At 32.0% G+C, this 18,684-nt stretch overlaps 1 protein-coding gene across 1 annotated transcript in view; it reads left to right on the top strand.

Annotated features, from left to right (window-relative positions):
* Window positions 1-18,684, top strand: part of MTREX (Mtr4 exosome RNA helicase) — a gene marked incomplete at its 5' end in the record, with an annotated part of 94,882 nt that overhangs the window by 24,421 nt on the left and 51,777 nt on the right. The window contains 7 exons of the mRNA XM_079145259.1: window positions 798-929; window positions 2,302-2,381; window positions 3,830-3,940; window positions 5,483-5,584; window positions 8,041-8,166; window positions 12,025-12,175; window positions 18,420-18,592. Of these exons, the coding sequence (XP_079001385.1) occupies window positions 798-929; window positions 2,302-2,381; window positions 3,830-3,940; window positions 5,483-5,584; window positions 8,041-8,166; window positions 12,025-12,175; window positions 18,420-18,592 (875 nt within the window). The remainder of the gene's footprint in view (window positions 1-797; window positions 930-2,301; window positions 2,382-3,829; window positions 3,941-5,482; window positions 5,585-8,040; window positions 8,167-12,024; window positions 12,176-18,419; window positions 18,593-18,684) is intronic.

The raw sequence follows: 18,684 nt of genomic DNA, 5'->3' as shown, positions 1-18,684 counted from the left end.
TCCTCCACATTGAACCCAGGGACACCTAACCACTAAGCTACATCCCCAGCCCTTTTTGTATTTTATTTAGAGACAGTGTCTCGCTAAATTGCTGAGGCTGGCTTTGAACTTGAGATCCTCCTGAGCCACTGTGCCCTGCTCTCCATGTTCTTGCTAGTACTTAGTGTCTTGTGTCTCTTTGAGTATAGTCATCCATATAAATGTGAAGTGATATTTCACTGTGGTTTGATTTATACTTTGCTGAGGGCTAGTGATGTTGAGCATTTTTTCATATGCTCTTTGGTTATTTGTCCATCTGAAGAAATGTCTTTTCTTAAAACTTTGTCCGCTTTTAAATTGGATTGTTTGGCTTTGTTGTAAAACTACATTTTCTCTTCTGGATGTTAGACCTTTATCAGATAGTTGATTTGCAGTATTTTTACCTGTTTTGATGGGAGTTGCCTTTTTACTTTATTAATGAAGTCCATTAAAGCATAAAAGTTCTTTGTTTTGGGCTGGGGGGATAGCTCAGTCGGTAGAGTGCTTGCCTTGCAAGCACAAGGCCCTGGGTTCAATCCCCAGCACCGCAAAAAAAAAAAAAAAAAAAAAGTTCTTTGTTTTTCATTTTGATGAAATTAGTAGTACCTATTTTCCCTTTATTGCATTTACTTTTGGTGTCATAGCCAAGAATGCTTTGTCTAACCTAAGATCAAGATTTTATCCCATATTTTAAGAGCTTTACAGTTTCAACTTTTACATTTAAGTCTGTCATCCATTTTGAATTAATTTTGGAATATGGTTTATCTACTTTTTTGCAGGACCATCAAATGTATTCAAGATTGTGAAAATGATTATGGAAAGAAATTTTCAACCTGTAATTATTTTCAGTTTTAGTAAGAAGGATTGTGAAGCTTATGCTCTTCAAATGACCAAATTAGATTTTAACACAGGTACTACATCATTTCTCCATAGTTTTAATGTGATGTGAAAATGAATGTAAAATATATTTCTGGTAATGTATCTGTTGTGTATTATTAGGCTATACAGATCATCTACAATTATGGTAGTACTTAGTACTCAGCCCATTGCTTTAAGAGATCCTTAATTTAGTTTCTTTCATCTCTACTCTTGTGTATTAATAAACATAAGTAAACAGCTCTGCATTAATTCCAGAGAACTCTACTGAGAAACATTAAAATCATACCTTCTTACTTTTCATTGACCTTGGTTATTGTTCCCTATACTGCTTAAGGATTGGTCTCTTGATCAGACTACCTTCTAAGTATTGTCCTTCATTCCTAATAGATATCCAAACCAGAAGATACACCCTTTGCCTAACTTTGGTGAAATTCTCAAAGTAGTAAAAACTTCTAGGAAATAAGCTGGGCCAAGTGGAGCATACCTGTAATCCCAGCAGCTCGGGAGACTAAGGCAGGAGGGTCAAGAGTTCAAAGCAAACTTCAGCAAAAACTAGGTACTGAGCAACTCAGCGAGACTCTGTCTCTAAATAAAATACAAAATAGGGCTGGGAATGTGTAAAGTGCTCCTGAGTTCAATCCCCAGTACTCTACCCACCCCCTTCCCCCGAAAAAAAAACTTCTAGGAAACATATTCTCTATAAGTATACCTCACTAGTCTAGCCAAGAATTGCAGTTGTGATTAATACCAGCCCAGTTGTCAATCAGTTCTGCTATTGCATATGCAGTTCTTACGGTGAGTAGTAAATAATATCTTGAATCTTCCAAAAATCAAATTTCAATTGTATTGTTTTAATTTTTTTCCATGGGGAAAAGTAAAATGATAACCCACATAGCCTCCTAATGCCAATAATATTTTATATTTTTTGAGTGAATTGCTCTGCTTATAAATGTTTAAATACCAGTTTCAGGATTATATGTTGATTAATTTAACAAATATTTATTGAGTGATTATTTGATAGTATAAGAAGATAGTCCAGTGGTTAAGAGCATGGGCTTTGGAATTGTTACTCATAACAGTTAATAGCAGTGTTGATTATATACACTAAGCCTCACTTTTGGCAGTAATAAAAGGTGGGTAATAACAGTTACTGTGTCCTGTATTGTTTGAATTAGGTGTAAAGCACTTAGTGTAGCTGTTACTATTTTTATTTGCTTTTTTCATGAATTTAGTCTTCTAGATATGTTTTGAGAGTCAGTGAATTTTATTAATTATGTGGTGATTTTTATCTACTTTTGGCCATCTTATACACTAATTCTTGTACTCTGTAGACTCCTATTTGTAATGTGTGAAGTTTGGTATCATGGACTCATTTTAATGTTTATGTGCCCTTGAATTTTTTAGATGAAGAAAAGAAGATGGTTGAAGAAGTGTTCAGTAACGCAATTGACTGCTTGTCTGATGAAGATAAAAAACTCCCTCAGGTGAGTTTTTAGTATCAATTAAGTGTGGATGTTAATATATGGCTTATTAGCTTTGCATTTCTTTGGTTTTTTTTTTTTTTTTGTTACAGTGTAGCACTGCTTGTACATTGCAGCCTATGCAAACCGAAATGATACCCTAATTTATATTTTAAAGTGCTGAAAAGGTAACTGGAGAAAAGATTTGGTGTTAGAGGGAGCTTTTCAGAAAAGAAAAAATAAGCATGGTCTGGATTACTGCTATTGTTGCCACATTACAAAATTTTTATTGCTACTTTTATTTCTTAAGAATACCAAATAAAATGAGAGCACCTAATCAAAATTATGTTTGGTGAAGAAATTAACATCTGCTTTGCTTTAATCAATCATGTTTTTCTTTTGAATGTTGAAATTGCCTGAGAATTCTGAAATATGCTGATACTTAGGTGCCACTCCCAAAGATTCTCATTTGATGGGTTTGGTTTCATTACTGTTAATAGAATTCTTCTCTACGTGTTTTTCAGCTATGTATCCAAAATTGAAAAACTACTTTAGAATAACCTTAGTATATGAAACTTGTTGTATGAAATGAAGTATTTGGACTAGTGTATTCTGCTGTACAAATGAATGCTTGATTTGTAAAGAATTTACCATAAGACTTACACAGCATGTTTCTTGACATTTAAAATATTTATAAATTCGTTAAGTAATTTTCCTTCTCAACTGAATTATTAGTATAAAAGGAACGAGCCATATCTTTATACATAATCAAAAGATTATGAACTCTTCAAAATTTCATTTATTTTTAAATGAAGTACATATTATGTTAAGTATGTTTTATAGTTATTTTTCTTGTTTTTGAGTGGCCAGTGTCTTTCAAGTTTGTTTATTTGTTTGTTTATGTATATTTTTGGTAGTGGTGCTGGGTATTGAAAAACCCAGGGCCCTGTACATGTGAGGCAAGCATTCTACCAACTGAGCTATATCCCCAACCTTGTTTATTTTTTAAGAGGCAGAGTTTCACCTTGTTGCCCAGGCTGACCCTGATTTCTAGAGTAAGCCTCCTTTTGCCTCAGTCTTAGTATCTTCAACTATAGGCACACACCACTATACTGGCCTGTTCACTTATTTTGTAATGATAAAACTCTGCTGTCTTAGCTTATAATTTTTTTGGAGAAGATGAAATGACGCTGAAAAATTTGAGGCAGCAAAGGATTTGTGAAATTTATTCAAACATGCTTATCATGTTAAAGGCCAGAATGTATTTATATTTTAAATTAAATAATCTGATAATATTGGGTTTGGGTTTTGCTTTTATTCTGAAAAGATTTTATGAAAAAAGGTTTTTATTCTGAAAAAGCTTTGTGCTTTCTTTAAACAAAAAGCATTCTTTCGTTAATTATCCATTTTTTAAATGTTTACTTAACGTTTTAAAATTTCCTATCATTATAAATGTTATTCCAAAATCACAGGTTGAACATGTACTTCCTCTTTTGAAGCGAGGGATTGGTATTCACCATGGTGGTTTACTTCCTATTTTGAAAGAAACTATAGAAATTCTCTTTTCTGAAGGATTGATAAAGGTATGGTTTTTTTTTTTTTGTTTTGTTTTGTTTTGTTTTTATGCCACATAATTGTATTCTATGGACAGTTTGAAGATTATAGTTAACATTGTTTGTGGGAAGTTTATTTTGTTTCTGCAGTGTGGGGAATTGAACCTCACACATGGCTAACCAAGCACTGAGCTCTACAGGCAGTGTTCTGATTTTTGTGTTTTTTCTTTAGATTATATGAACTGACATAGGTAATGAACTTGAGTTTTATATGTAGTGTCACAATTCATAAATTTTGTAGTGCAGGTAAAAAAATCATGTTTCCTTGAAGTAAGAAGTAGTAATCACTATTGTATACTGCAGCATTTTGGAGAAGGTGCTATGTATTTATTAGACATGGAGTTGATTCAATAACTGAACTTCTTCCTACTGATTAAAAGGATTCATTTAGAGAAGAAAAGAATTGCTTGTTAGACTTAGGAAAGAAAGTTTTAGAATGTTTTGATTGAATCCATGGAGTGTCTAATTTGATTTTTTTAAAAATGATATTGATGCTTGAACCCAATGGGATACAACTTCACATTGTAAACATGAGCTTCTAATATGACTCAACAATTATTTTATATTTAAAAATCATTAAAATTTTAAAAACTATGAGCTTTATTGATAGAATTTTATAGCCCTACATAGAATATTTAAAAGAAATATTTATTTTCACCATGAAGATTGTTTTTGAGGTACTTTAATAAAGATTTGCTAATGTTTATACCTGGGTCTTAGTAAGTCCCTGTTTTCCCTTCCAGATTATAAATTTGTGAAGTTTCACTTTCAAAGAATCTTTTTTAAAAAGTGTGAATGATAGTTGTTTGTTGTAAAATTCAAATAGTTATGCATAAAAAAGTGAAATGTCCATCACTTTCATTTCCCATAAATACCCACTGGCATACATTTAAATAATAAATGGTTTGTTTTGTAAGCAGTGAAAAAAGGTGATTATACTACTCATGTTAGTATCAAATTTTGTTGTATGTGTTGTTCTTCATTCTTTTTAATAAATGAATAGCATTCTTTAAAGTATTATCTTTCCTGTTGATGAAAATTTATAGTGTCTTAGTGATGTGTACATATATCTTTGAATGCCTTAACTATTTTTCTTGGTACAATCTTAGTTGTGAACCTAAAGAATTACTGAGTCTAACCTCCCCTGAGATCCCCAGGTTGAAGTGATCCCCAGAACTCCTGCATTAATCAGTAAAGAATTCAGAAAATTGGGCAGTGTGTTTTTAGAAAAATATTTACAGTCTGATGCTTTGTCCTTTAGACAAGTCACAGTCTCTTCAGTTACCAACACTAGAATTTAGAACTGTTCCCTGAACTCAAAAATTTGGGGATACAAGGGACATTAAATATCATCTAATAATTTTGTATGCAAAATATTGTAGTACATTTGGGAATAGCATCTTGTCTGCTATTTTTGTAGGATTTCATTAAATAACTAAAAATTACTGATAATTTTTTACTCCTGAAAATTATAAGACTAGTTGTCAGCTTAATTATCTATTATTTGTTTAGGCCTTATTTGCCACAGAGACTTTTGCTATGGGAATTAACATGCCTGCTAGAACTGTTTTATTTACAAATGCCCGTAAATTCGATGGGAAGGATTTCCGATGGGTAAGTAAAGTAATATATTGAAATAAATTTTATCTTTGTTTTACCTAAAATGGCTTTGCCTCATCTATCTTGGAGATTTTCAGTCCCAGATACTTAAGAAATTCTACCTGAGCTTGTATGGTAGAGAGTCCTTAATTTGAAAATCCCAAATGCTTCAGAGTCCAAAACATTAATGACCAACGTGATGCTCAAAAGGTTTCTGAAGTCCTAAGCATTTCTGATAAGGGATATACAATCTATACAAATTCATGAAGATTAAACCTTGGGTCCCTTAAATTTCTAGCCAGTATCTCCCAGAAGCTTCTTTAGGTGTTTTTGGTGATGGGAGATAAATGTACAAATGATTTGTGAATTCATTTAAACATTTTAAATCTAGAATGTTCATTTCTTAAAAGTTTAAGGTATTTAAAACACTCCTAGTACAATGGCTGTTTGCAGCTTACTGTCTTTCACTTTAAGTGTAAAATAGAAGTTCTAAGAGGGTTTACACACATATTTTGCAAACACAGAAGGAAAGAGAGTTGATAGCATGGGTGAAACAGTGAACTGGGGTAAACAGTGAATCTTAAATCCAGAGAAAAGTGTCCCATTCATCAAGCAGTTACCAAGGTTAGATATTGGGATGCTATGTAAAATCAAGAACTAAAAAAAATCCCAACTTTAAAAAAAATAGTAGCAGATGCAAGTTGACAGACTTGCAACATGTCTGTAATCTTATATCTAAATATTATAGGCATTTATAGAAGGATGTAGCATAAGAAGTTAGCTGTATGTAATGAGTCAGGGAAGGCTTCATAGAGAACAGATGGGTATTTGTCAGGAAGTCAGTAAAGCCTTAGTATGTATGGGTGGAAAGCAGATGATAAAAAGAAATTTTTCTAGTTTGAATATTCAGTATGAGCCACAGATTCATCTAGTATAGCATTTGGGGGTTATTATGAGTAGTCTTTTTCTTAACCTTTTTCCTTGGAAATTTATCCTTGATTCTTAGTATAATTTGTCCTTGATTCTTTTTGACTTTGAAGAAGTTTCAGGCAGTAATTACTTATCATCAAAACCCTGACAAGTACCCATGGTAGAAGTGTAATAAGAATAGTATTTTTCTTGATTTGTTTTGTTTCAAAATGTATTGGATACTCAAAATAAAGAGAAATTTAAGTATAGTGGGCAATGTCGATTCTCTTAGACATTTTTACACACCCTTCAGAACCTTTTTTAACTTACTACTATTTTAAATTGAAAGGAATAATTTATGTAGAATGATTTTTAATTGCCAAGAGCTCTCTTTCATGTTTTGTATTTTAAATTAATGTAATTTTTAGTTTCCATAATCTATCAGTTTAAAATTAAAAGAATTCTATGGATTAAATTGATGCTAAAAGAGAACATATACTAAGTCTTTTGTGACTTGATCCTGGGCATTCTTTGTCCTTCTGTGGGTAATATGGGATCCCAACGTAAGGGTAATTATAGAGCTGAATTTAACAAGGCAGCCTCTTCTTCATTGTTCAAGATCATAATTAGGAAACTTAAAAATTACAATATGCTACATCATTGATGCCCTTAGATCCTGTTGAGATTTTTATTGAATTTTTAAAAAATGTTTTGATGCTTATAAGGTTTGCTCTTTTTGTTGTTTGTTTGTTGCTTTAACAGTACTTCTCTTATTCTTAGGTTGCCTGTTTTTTCCTTTTGATGCCATAAGTAGTTACTTTCTTACAGCATAGTGTTGCTTAACTCTTTTTGAGATATAGTTTTTTTGTGTTTTGTTTTGTTTTTAATGGAATCGAGACTTTTTTCACAGAGGAAAAGAACACATGTGCTTGTAGAAATAACTTTGCTGCCCAGTGTTCAGTTAATTCAGTGCTGCCCTGAAAGCCTATGAAAATTTCCTAACCTTTCTCCACTCATTTATCCTTAGTGGCAGATGAATTATACCAAATCCCAAGCATACATACCAAAAATTGTGCTTTTTTTTTTTAATTGAAGTTTTCATTTTGTGTTAATCTCACTTCACAGATTAGAAAATTTATTACAGTGAAGTCATTATTTATATTTGGTTGAATTTGGCCCATTGTTTGCTTTCTCAGATTTTGCTGTTTTTCAGACTGACTGAAAGGCTTTTTTTTTTTTTTTTCTTTTTAATACCAGTGAATAAATCAGTATTTCTTGGTAGCTATGTTGTATTTGAAAGCATAAATCAGTGGTCATTGGCTTAGTGTTACAATTAAGTCATTTTGGAGCTAAAATTTAGTTTCGTAACATTATTCTCAAGTGTTTTGCATTTGGGAACATGTACTTAAGCTTTTCTATAAGTTCATGTTGTTTTTAATCATGTTTCCTTCCTTGGAATATAGAAATTTTGTTTGTAAAATTTAAAATAAAAATTTAAGAACATTAGGGGGAAAAAAAACAGGGTTTCTCCTGAACTCTTTATTTTAATTGTGTTTATTCAGATTTCCTCTGGTGAATACATTCAGATGTCTGGTCGTGCTGGAAGAAGAGGAATGGATGATAGGGGAATTGTAATTCTTATGGTAGATGAAAAGATGAGCCCAACAATTGGAAAACAACTACTTAAGGTAACTGAGTTAAGATTCTATGCCTTTACAAGAATTCTAGAAATATACTTCATGAGCAACTTCAAAATTAGTTGTGTCAGTTCAGATACCTTTCTAAAAGTAGATGATTTTCATTCAATTGTTTGGATTTAGGTAGGTAGAAGAAAATGACTACTCAAACTACTAGCATCTTGTATACTACTTAATCTCATAGGTGAAGAGCAGCTTATGCAATGGAGATGGCTGGGAAAATGCCCAAAGACAGCAGGAATGTTTACTTCAACCTCCACATTTAGGATAGATTCTTCTATCTGCCTCCTCCATTGTACAAGTTGCAATTTACTTGTCTGAATAGAAAGTGGGATAATATTGATGTTTTGTACAGTCATTTTCCTCAACCTTGCAATCCCAAATACCTTAATAAATTAATTCAACAAATACACTTTTTTATTTCACTGTTAATTATAAATATCTTAAATCACAAATTTATATTTTAAGTTCTATTGCAAATTAGCCTTTTATTATGTTTTCTTAGTTTTGCGTTTTGGATGGTTGAGGGATTTTGTTTTGTTTTGTTTTGAAGAATTTTCCAGAAGTTTGATTTGCTTTCTTCTCTATTTAGTTAGAAGTTAAGTCCTTAGAGAAAACTATTAATAAGATAGGAAACATAACATGAACTAAACAAGTAGCATTAAACATAACATGAACTAAATACACAGGTATGATTTGCTAGCCTATTAGCTACTCAAATGAAGCTTTAAAATACTTTAAGTTATACCTATGTCTGTATTTGTAAAATAGATTCTGTTTAACTTCTAAGACTTGGGAACTATGTAAAGAATTTGAGATATAGCTTTGGGTAGCTTGTTATATATACCGAGGCAAAAATAGATAATGATATCATGTATATTTTTCTTTGTTTTTATATGAGTGAATACAAAGATGACTGCATATTCATAATGATCATATGGCATCATGTTTTCAGTTTTAAACATCTAACACTTGAAAGCCTTTTCGTAAGTGTCTATATAACTTTAGTTCTTCATGGAAGGAAAATTACAGACCAAAATTTGTATTTTTATTCTCCTCTTTGAATTGTACCAGATGTAACAAATACTGTTTTTCTTTTCCCTGTATTACATGTATGAATAGAACAGAATCAGGTTGCCCAATTGTAGGAGGTAATATTTTTATAACAGCATCTGGTTCTTTTAGTACAGTTTCCATTCCATTCACTCAACATTTCTGGATTTGTTACTCTATAAGTGTAAAGCTCTGTTGTCTTTCATTTAATTCTTAGAACATTTTCAGCAACCCAAGAAAGAAACCCTGTACCCCTTAACAGTCATTCTCCTTCACTACCAAGTCCTCCTGGCTCCCTAAGTTCTATTAATTTTTCTGTTTCTGTAGATTTGTCTATTCTGAACATTTCAGATGAACAGACTCATATAACATGTGGCCTTCTGGATCTGTCTTTGTTCACTTAACATGATGTTTTCTAGTTTCATCCTGTAGTCGTATGTATTGATACTTCATTTTTGTTTTATCAATAATTACTCCAATGTATGATTATACTACATTATTTATAGTATACACACACACACACACACACACACACACACAAATTGCTTAATTGATTCAGTACCAGTAGAGAATTTATATAGTCATATGTTACTGCTGAATAGAGAAATGGATCACAAAATCTCAATGAAATTATACTTATGAAGATTCATCTAGCAGCATCATACCAAGTAAATTTGAAGAGAAATTGAAACTAGAACAGTTAGGATGATAGAGTAATCTAGGTATGATTTGATGAACCACTGAACTAAAATGGTAGCAATGGTAAAGAAAGAGAAAAACTAATCTGAGATGTTTTGAGGGAATAATCTATAATTGAATAAAAGGAAAGGAGAAAAAAAAAAAAACAAAACAAAAACAAGGAACTCCTAAATTAGAGCTTAAGCGAGAAACTCATTTTCCTGTAATTGTAGGAGAAAGCAAGTTGTTTAGACAGGGAAAAAGCAAGAGAGATAGGTTTCATTTTAAATAGTACAACTATATGTCTTCTTTTCTATCCCAGTAAGAATACTTTAAGATTGAATGGAAGGGGCTATTAATAATTATACCAGTATAACAGGGGAAGGTGGGACTACCTTGGGCTTACTTGGATACAGTGTCAGAATCTATGCTGAGTTTCTGGTGACTGAGAATTCAATTGTGTGTCTTGTGTAGCAGTTAAAAATACAGAAGCATGGGCTGGGTTGTAGCTCTGTGTTGAGTGTTTACTTTGCAGATGGGAGGCACTATGTTTGATCCTCAGCACCACACAAAAATAAATAAATAAATTAAATGTATTGTGTCCATCTACAGCTAAACATATTTTTTTAAAAATACAGAAGCAGAGCTTGGGGTTGAAAATAAATATTTGCTATAATTGAAGCCTCAGATTTATTAGAGGAGGTATTATAGAAGATAAAAGTAACAGAAAATTGAAAACTGGGTCTGTTTGCAGTATTAAAAAGTAGCTGAAGTTGTCCAGTTCCTCTCTTTTCTAAGAGTCTGGTATTCATGCTAACTTTGCCCCTCTTTTGGGCCTTATTGTTAACATAAGTGAATAAATTTCCATGTATATGGATCTTCTAGGTAGGTGACTTTTGACTTACTTTTTGAGAGTTAAAGAATACTTTCATTTGAGATTCCTATAAAAGCTCGTAAAATCAGTCTGCATACATTAAAAAGTCTGAATTCTACTTGGTGGTTCTGTGGTCCTCAACTTAAGATCCCATGACTAAGACAATTTGCATATTTTACTCCACTGTTTGGAAATATTTAGCATACTTAGTAAAACTTATAAATATTTCAGTATATTCCACCAATGATTTAATCATTCTTTTATATAATTATATATCCCTCTCATACTTATGAGGTATTTGCATTAAAAAGCACACTTATGAAGAAACATTGCTAAAAGAAAAGTTTAAAAGTCAAAGGTAATATTTTATATATAAACCTTATTGTAAACTAAGGTCACACCGTTTTAAAATGCTAAAATAAAATTTATTGTATTTTACAATAAAATGTACTGTCTAATCCTTAATCTAGCCCTTCTTTGGTAACAACCACAATTAGGAGGACAAAACAGAATTATCACAGTGCAGTAAAGAATGGTCTATAAATTTAGCAGTTTATCACAAGAGTTTCAGGATACATTTGTTGGACTTGGTTAGAGTACTTGCCTCACGTGCAAGAAAGCCCTGAATTCTCTACCCCACACCATCAAAAATAAATAAATAAATAATTTTAAAAAGATTTTTATCTGATATCATACCAAAATAATTTTAGTGTGTTCTGTCGATACAAGTTAAGTCATGCTTCAGTAACAAATTAAATCTTAGAAACTCAAGGCTTTCTTTTCTTACCTGCTACATATTTATTGTAGGTTGGTAGAAGGAATTCTACTTATCATTGTTAGTTCTAATCTGATGACACAACAATAATCTTGACTACTTGATCACCGTGCCAGAGGGCAAAAAATAGCTTTTCACATCATCAGGAAGTGAGTGACATGTCACTTTCCTTTACAACTTATTGGGGGGCCAGAAAAGGCAATCCTGCCATGTGCTTGCAAGACAGAAAACTAAACACATTTGGCATAGAGTATTTTAATTACTATTGTCCTAGTGATTTCTTTTTTCCCCTTCATTTTTCCAAACATGAACGATTTTATCACTTTATATTGGTCAACTAAGGGAAAGAATCAGGATAGTTATATAGTATTTCTTAACAGATTAAATGATAAAGCATTACAATATATTAAAAATGCTTATATAAATTTATTTGAAAAACCTACAAAATTGACTTGTTATTCTCTCTTAGGGCTCAGCTGATCCTCTGAATAGTGCTTTCCATTTGACTTACAACATGGTTTTGAACTTACTACGTGTAGAAGAAATTAATCCTGAGTACATGTTGGAAAAATCCTTCTACCAGTTTCAGCATTATAGAGCAATTCCAGGAGTAGTGGAAAGTAAGTATAAAATGACTGTAACAGAGAAAGTAAGAATAAAATTACTGTAACAACAAAATGACTACTTTTTTTTATTGCATTTGGCCACTGTTTTTTTCTTGCAAGGCAAATCTTGATCTTTATATAAAGGACTGCAGAACTGAATTCTGTTCTTTATAGACTAGAACATTTCAAAGTAAAGGTTGAGAAACCCTGGCAAGACAGTTTTTTCTAGTTGGTTCTACCATAGAATAATTTATTGGTTTAGATATAGACATAAATATCATTATTCATGTCCCTGAATAATGACACAACAAAAAGCCTGGCATATTAAAATATGACTTGTAAGAAACATGTATATATTAGTCTTAACCTTTTACCATTTCTCATTATGAGAATGTCACAGCTTAAGCTTATGAATGATTATAGAAATAAAATGCTTTAATGTGGATTTCATTTCAGTGGTTTTAGAACTTCTAATTCCTTATATAAATTAAATTTTCTGTGGTAACTACATTCAAATTGTTCTTTGATCTTTATCATAGAGGTTAGTGTGGCAGATCATCTATAGTGCTGATTTACACAAAAATAAAGACAAAGATTTAAGTTACTGGTTTAGATAAATCTTTTACATAGTCCACAGTTACTGTTAAAAAAAAAAAAAAAGGTGCAACAGAAGAGGAAAGCTAAGATCTATAGTTCTTTCATCTGTTCTCATGTGTGCTTTTTTTAAATAAGGTAAATGCAGTTGAGCTTTTTTCATAATAGTTACTATGGTGCTTGTAATTTATATCATATTGCTTATAATTTATAACATGTTAAATATTTACCCAATGCTTATCCTGTATTACGTGTTTTACATTCACCAGCTTATTAATTGTGGCTTTTTAAAATTGAAGTTTAAGTATCCTTTGGAAAATGGGATTTTTAATACATGCATAATAATTTCATTTTGTGAACATGCCATCATTTATTTAATGAGATTTCTTTCTATCACTAGTATGTAGGACAATTCCACTTTTTTTTTTTTTTCTTTTAAACCAGACATTAAACTTAGGGGCACCCACTCACACACTTATTTTTATTGTAGCCAAAATTAAATGAAGTGTGAAGTGCCCTAGAGAAATGAAAACAGCTTTGAAGATCCAAGAAAGTTAAACTGTCATTGACTCACTTCAGCAGCATATATACTAAAATTAGAATGATTCAGAGAAGATTAGCATGGACCCTATGCAAGGATGACACACAAATTCATGAAGCATTTCATATTTACAAACAAAAATTTTCTCTCATTACTTTTAACGTTTGCCTAGATGATAAGCCTTACCCTTTCCTTAATACCTCTGGTGTTAAGAAAATCTTTTCAACATATAACTGGAAGGAGCTTTGGCATCATTTTACAGATTTAAAAAATGGGGGTGGGCCCGGGGTGGTGGCACATGCCTATAATCCCAGAGGCTTCCGAGGCTGAGACAGGAGAATCTTGAGTTCAAAGCCAGTCTCAGCAACTTAGGCCCTAAGCAACTGAGACCCTGTCTCTAAATAAAAATGCAAAATAGAAATGAGGATGTGGCTCAGTGGTTAAATGCCCCTGGGTCAATTGCCAGTACCAAAAAAAAAAAAAAAAAGTGGGGGATGGGGTAGAGCTAGAGAAATTAAGCTTAAGGTTACACATTTGATTCATGGCAGAATCAAGATCAGAATCTTGGACTCCTGCTATCAACCAGTACTGTTTTTATTAAGCATGAGTAATACCTTTTTAATAAGAGGACAAGAATATCTCTAGTACCTTCTATAACTGAAATAAAATAAAGACAACAAAAGACAATAAAAAACTTGAGCTAGGTGGTTTTAAATTTTCACCTTTAAATTTTCACAAAGTTGTTGAATTTTGAAAGCACATCTTATAAAATTAATGGCAAGTGTGTAATTACAGATATTACTTTTTATTATAAAAATACATAATGCCATTTGTACTTATTGACAGCAAGGAGGAAAGTATATTTTTAGTTTTATAGAACTGTATTTTTAAGGGAACTGTAAGCCTCCTTCCACCAAGAATTATGAAATAATAAAATATCAAGATCAAGAAGATTTAAGTATACTTTGGATTTGAGTTTGAAATCAGATCGTTATTAAGAGAAGGAAATTCATGAATTTTACCCCATATCATAGAAATCTCAGATATTTTCATTGGGTATAAGGTTACAACAGTGAAAAAGGATTGAAGTCTTCCTGGGCAGCACTAGGTCACACATGAGGATAATTATACTTACATATTACCCAGCAGTTAGACTGGTTTGGAAACTGAATAACCAAGAGAAACAGAGGTGCATGTTGCTTTTTTTCCCCCTCTTTTCATGTAGTCCAGCAGTCTACTTTTTATACTTATTTTCCTTTTCCACAGAAAATTCCACAGGTACATTGGGATATAGAGGGAAAACTCCACAAATAACTTCCCTATTTATTTAAAGCCCTTTTAGCTGGGTTCACATTGTTTAATATGACTTTGACCAAGATACTGCTACCTACTCTGTGAACTTAAAACATGACCACTATTTCTCCATTCCCTGTCCTGTTTTTCCTCAGACCCCAGCTTTTGTTTTGATGTAGTTCCTGAGTTACCTTTTAAAAGGATTGTGGGTATATAATCTCTACTTTCTAGTGTTGCTTCTATACGTGTATTATCTAATTGCAGTATAGTCAATTCCTGCATCTGTTTTTAAAGAAACAATGCCTATTTTTCTAATACTTTGGAACCTGAAATGTAAACTACGTTTTTAGAGATACAGAATAAATTATTTAGTAATACAATGCTTTATTCATTGTAATAAACTTAGATCTTTGCATACATGAGATAATTTTCATTTTGCTTTACTGAATGATAGTATGGTTTTCAGTAAGCCACAGGAATAAAATTTATAGAATTTCACTGGTATTTTATTGACTAAAAAACACAGACTTAATTTAATCCTTTTGTTTAGCTTCATTAATATATAATACCATGGCTAATAGCAGAGCTGTGGAGTTAGACATGGGTTTGATTCAGTTGTACCTGAGCCTTAATTTATTTATTATTCTGTGCTACTGGGATAATATCCAATGCATCTCATTTTATAAGAATTAAATGAAATAATGTTACATGCTTGGTAAGTGCTTGTAATTACCGAGAGTATTATTCTAGATCAGTAAAGCAATTTACACTTTAACCTGTTGAAAATTTTGCCTATTAATGGGAGTGGCAATTTGTTTCCCTATCATTCACAGGTCTCTTCTATATATAATATATCTTTGCAACTAACACCTCTTCCTCTCAAAAGAAGAATTTGGTTGCAAACTGTCTCAGGAGTTTGTAGGTATATTTTAAGTACTATTTCGTAAAATACTGGTGCTCCTCTGTGGCAGTCCTCATAGGATCTTCTACTTTCTACCCTGCATTGAAACCAAGAGCTGAAGTGTTTTTACTATCTAAATGGGATGTAAGAGATGTAGTTGCCCTAATCAGCCACCCATGGTCAATTGTAGTAAAAAAAAAATTCTAAATAGTCCAGAAATAAAAAAAAAATTCATAAGTTTTAAATTGCATTCCATCTGAGCACCATCATGAAATCTTGCCATCTCACTCTGTGTGGAGGTGCATATGCATGAAATCTCAGCTCTTCAGGAGGCTGAGGCTGATGCCATGATTCTGACATGAATCAGCCCATCATCCACTCACTGTATCCATGCTGTATATACTATCCACCCATTAGTCACTTTGTAGCTATCTGAGTTAATATCTGTTATTATCACAGTGTGTTCAAGAAAAAGCACAAAGGTAGTGATACTACAAGTTCAGATATGCTGAAAAGTCATGAATTGCTTCCTTTCAGTATCATCCTGCATTATCACAAAAAAGGAGGAAGAATCTAGTACAGTAAGGTATTTTGAGAAATACAGACTACATTCACATGACATTTATTATATCGTTAGTATTCTGTTTTGTTATTCTTAATCTCTTACTGTGTTTAATTCATATATTAAACTTTGTCATTGATATGTGTGTTTCGGATAAAACTTGAGATTTGGTACTATCCATGGTTTAAGGTGTCCACTGGGGTTCTTGGAACATATATCCCATGGATAAGAGAGAACAACTTTATTGTTCCTACTTTAATTTCTTTCATAGTGGGAGTCTCACAGGCAACTTTGCCTTATTAATTTCTGTGTTTGTTTTCTAACTTATTACATATACCTTGTCATTTTTTGAAAGATATAAAAGATTAGAGAAATTGAATTATTTTAATTTGGAGAAAAATCAGAGTGTGCCTATACTTAACTGACTTTCTGGGGTGGTATATAACTGTAGTGAGTCCTAGATATAAAATAATGTGATTTCTTAAAATATCTTTAAACTTTTTACTCTTTACTTAAATGATCTAAGCACAGAAGTGATTTGGGGTAGAAGATGGTTGATAATAGGGAAACACGCAAGCAGATCTTTATTATCTCCTTAAACAACTTCTGTTAATGCTTGTTCCACTGATTGCTTCATAGTGTTACTTGGTAAATATAGGTGGAAGAGCTGGATTATCATTTCAGTGTGTGGTTTTTATTTTCATATGACTTCTTAATAACTTTAGTCTGTTAAATATCCTTTTATATAGGTTTTTAGTTTTTTTTTTTCTTTTTCTGATAATTTGCTGCCATATTATTTGTTGTTATGGACAGCATTCTAGTCTTTAATGAATTAAATATAATTCCTGTAAGCAGTGATGCAGTTTATTTAAAAGTAACCAGAGCTGGGTGTGGAGGTGCATGCATGAAATCTCAGCTCTTCAGGAGGCTGAGGCAGGAGGATCACAAACTCCACGCCAGCCTGAGCAACTTAACAAGACCCTGCCTTAAAAATAAAAAAATAGAATTGCTGGGGGTATAATTTAGTAGAGTTCCACTGGATTCAATCTGCCAGGATTGCCCCCTCACCAAAAAAAAAAAAACAAAAAAAAACAAAGACCTAGTCACTTAAAAGTAACCAAGATGATGCTCAAGGGAATTAAAAAAGATCAGTAATTTGAGAGAGCAATTTGTGAAATGGTTATCAATAATATTAAAATTAGCATGTGCAAGACCCTGAGTTTAATCCCCAGTATTGCCAAGGAAAAAAAAAAAATAGGAGAAAATATTTTAAGTCATCCATCTGATATCTGTCTAGTATCCAAATATCAAGCACTCTTATAACTCAGCAACAAAGGGCAATTCAATTAGACATTTCTCTAAATTATGTAGAAATGACTAAGAAACACAGATACCCAACATTAATTAGTCATAAGAGAAATAGAAATCAAAACCGCTTTGCAGTCACTGAGATGGGTATTTTTTTTAAAAAGGAAAATAAAGTATTATGGTTACTGTGGAAAATAGTTTGGCAATTCCTCAACAAATTAGATATAGAATTACCATGTGACCCAGCAACTCCACACCTGAGTATATAGTCAAAAGAACTGAAAACGTGTTCATACAAAGTTGGTCTTGTATGATTGGTCACAGCAGCACCATGAACAGTAGCAAATGTGTGGAAACAATCCAAATGTTCATCAACTGGTAAATGTATAAACAAATGTAGTATATTCATACAGTAGAATATTATTCAGTCATAAGTCATGAAATACAGATATAAACTACATCATGGATAGACCTTGAAAACAATATGCTAAGTGACGGAAGCCAGAAACAAAAGACCACAAATTGTGTGATTCCATCTGTATGAAATATCTAGAATAGGCAAATGCATAGAGAGACAGAAAGCATAAAGATTGACAGAAGCAGGGAATGAGAAGTGTTTGCTTAATGGGTATGGAATTGCCTTTGGAGGTGGCAAAAATGTTCTGAAACTAGATAATAGTGGTAGTTGGATACATTGTGAATGTACTGAATATAACTGATGATAAAGTTTTTATGTGCATTTTGCCACAATAAAATGGTTTGTTAACAATGGATTGGAGGTATAATGGAATGAGTAAGGAAGGGAGATCAGCACTAGAAGTAAGATTAGGACAGGAAGTACAGTCTGGTGTATAATTGGATTTACTAAGAAATAAGTTGCTTAACAGGGAAAATGAGATACCATCCCTTACAATCATCTCTGAAGGTCTTTTCCTTAAAACATCTAATATAATCTATGCAAACTGACTTCCCAACTATAGTTATAATTGGAAAATAATTTTTTGGTTATAATTTATATAAGGTATATAATTTTTTTATCATGCATGTGTTTTATTTACAGAGGTAAAGAACTCAGAACAACAATATAATAAAATAGTAATTCCCAATGAAGAAAGTGTAGTCATCTATTATAAAATTAGACAGCAGCTTGCCAAACTGGGTAAAGAAATTGAAGATTATATTCATAAACCCAAATACTGCTTACCATTTCTACAGCCAGGCCGTTTGGTAAAGGTATGTCATTGTTCTTTCATGAAATATTTGAATATTTCAGTATTTGAAAATATTTTGGATAGTTTAATATTTTCTTTATCATGGTAAAATAC

This window comes from Sciurus vulgaris (genome assembly GCF_902686455.1).
Source record: "Sciurus vulgaris genome assembly, chromosome: 6".
Lineage (NCBI taxonomy): Eukaryota > Metazoa > Chordata > Mammalia > Rodentia > Sciuridae > Sciurus > Sciurus vulgaris.
This window is presented reverse-complemented; position numbering and strand designations above follow the sequence as displayed.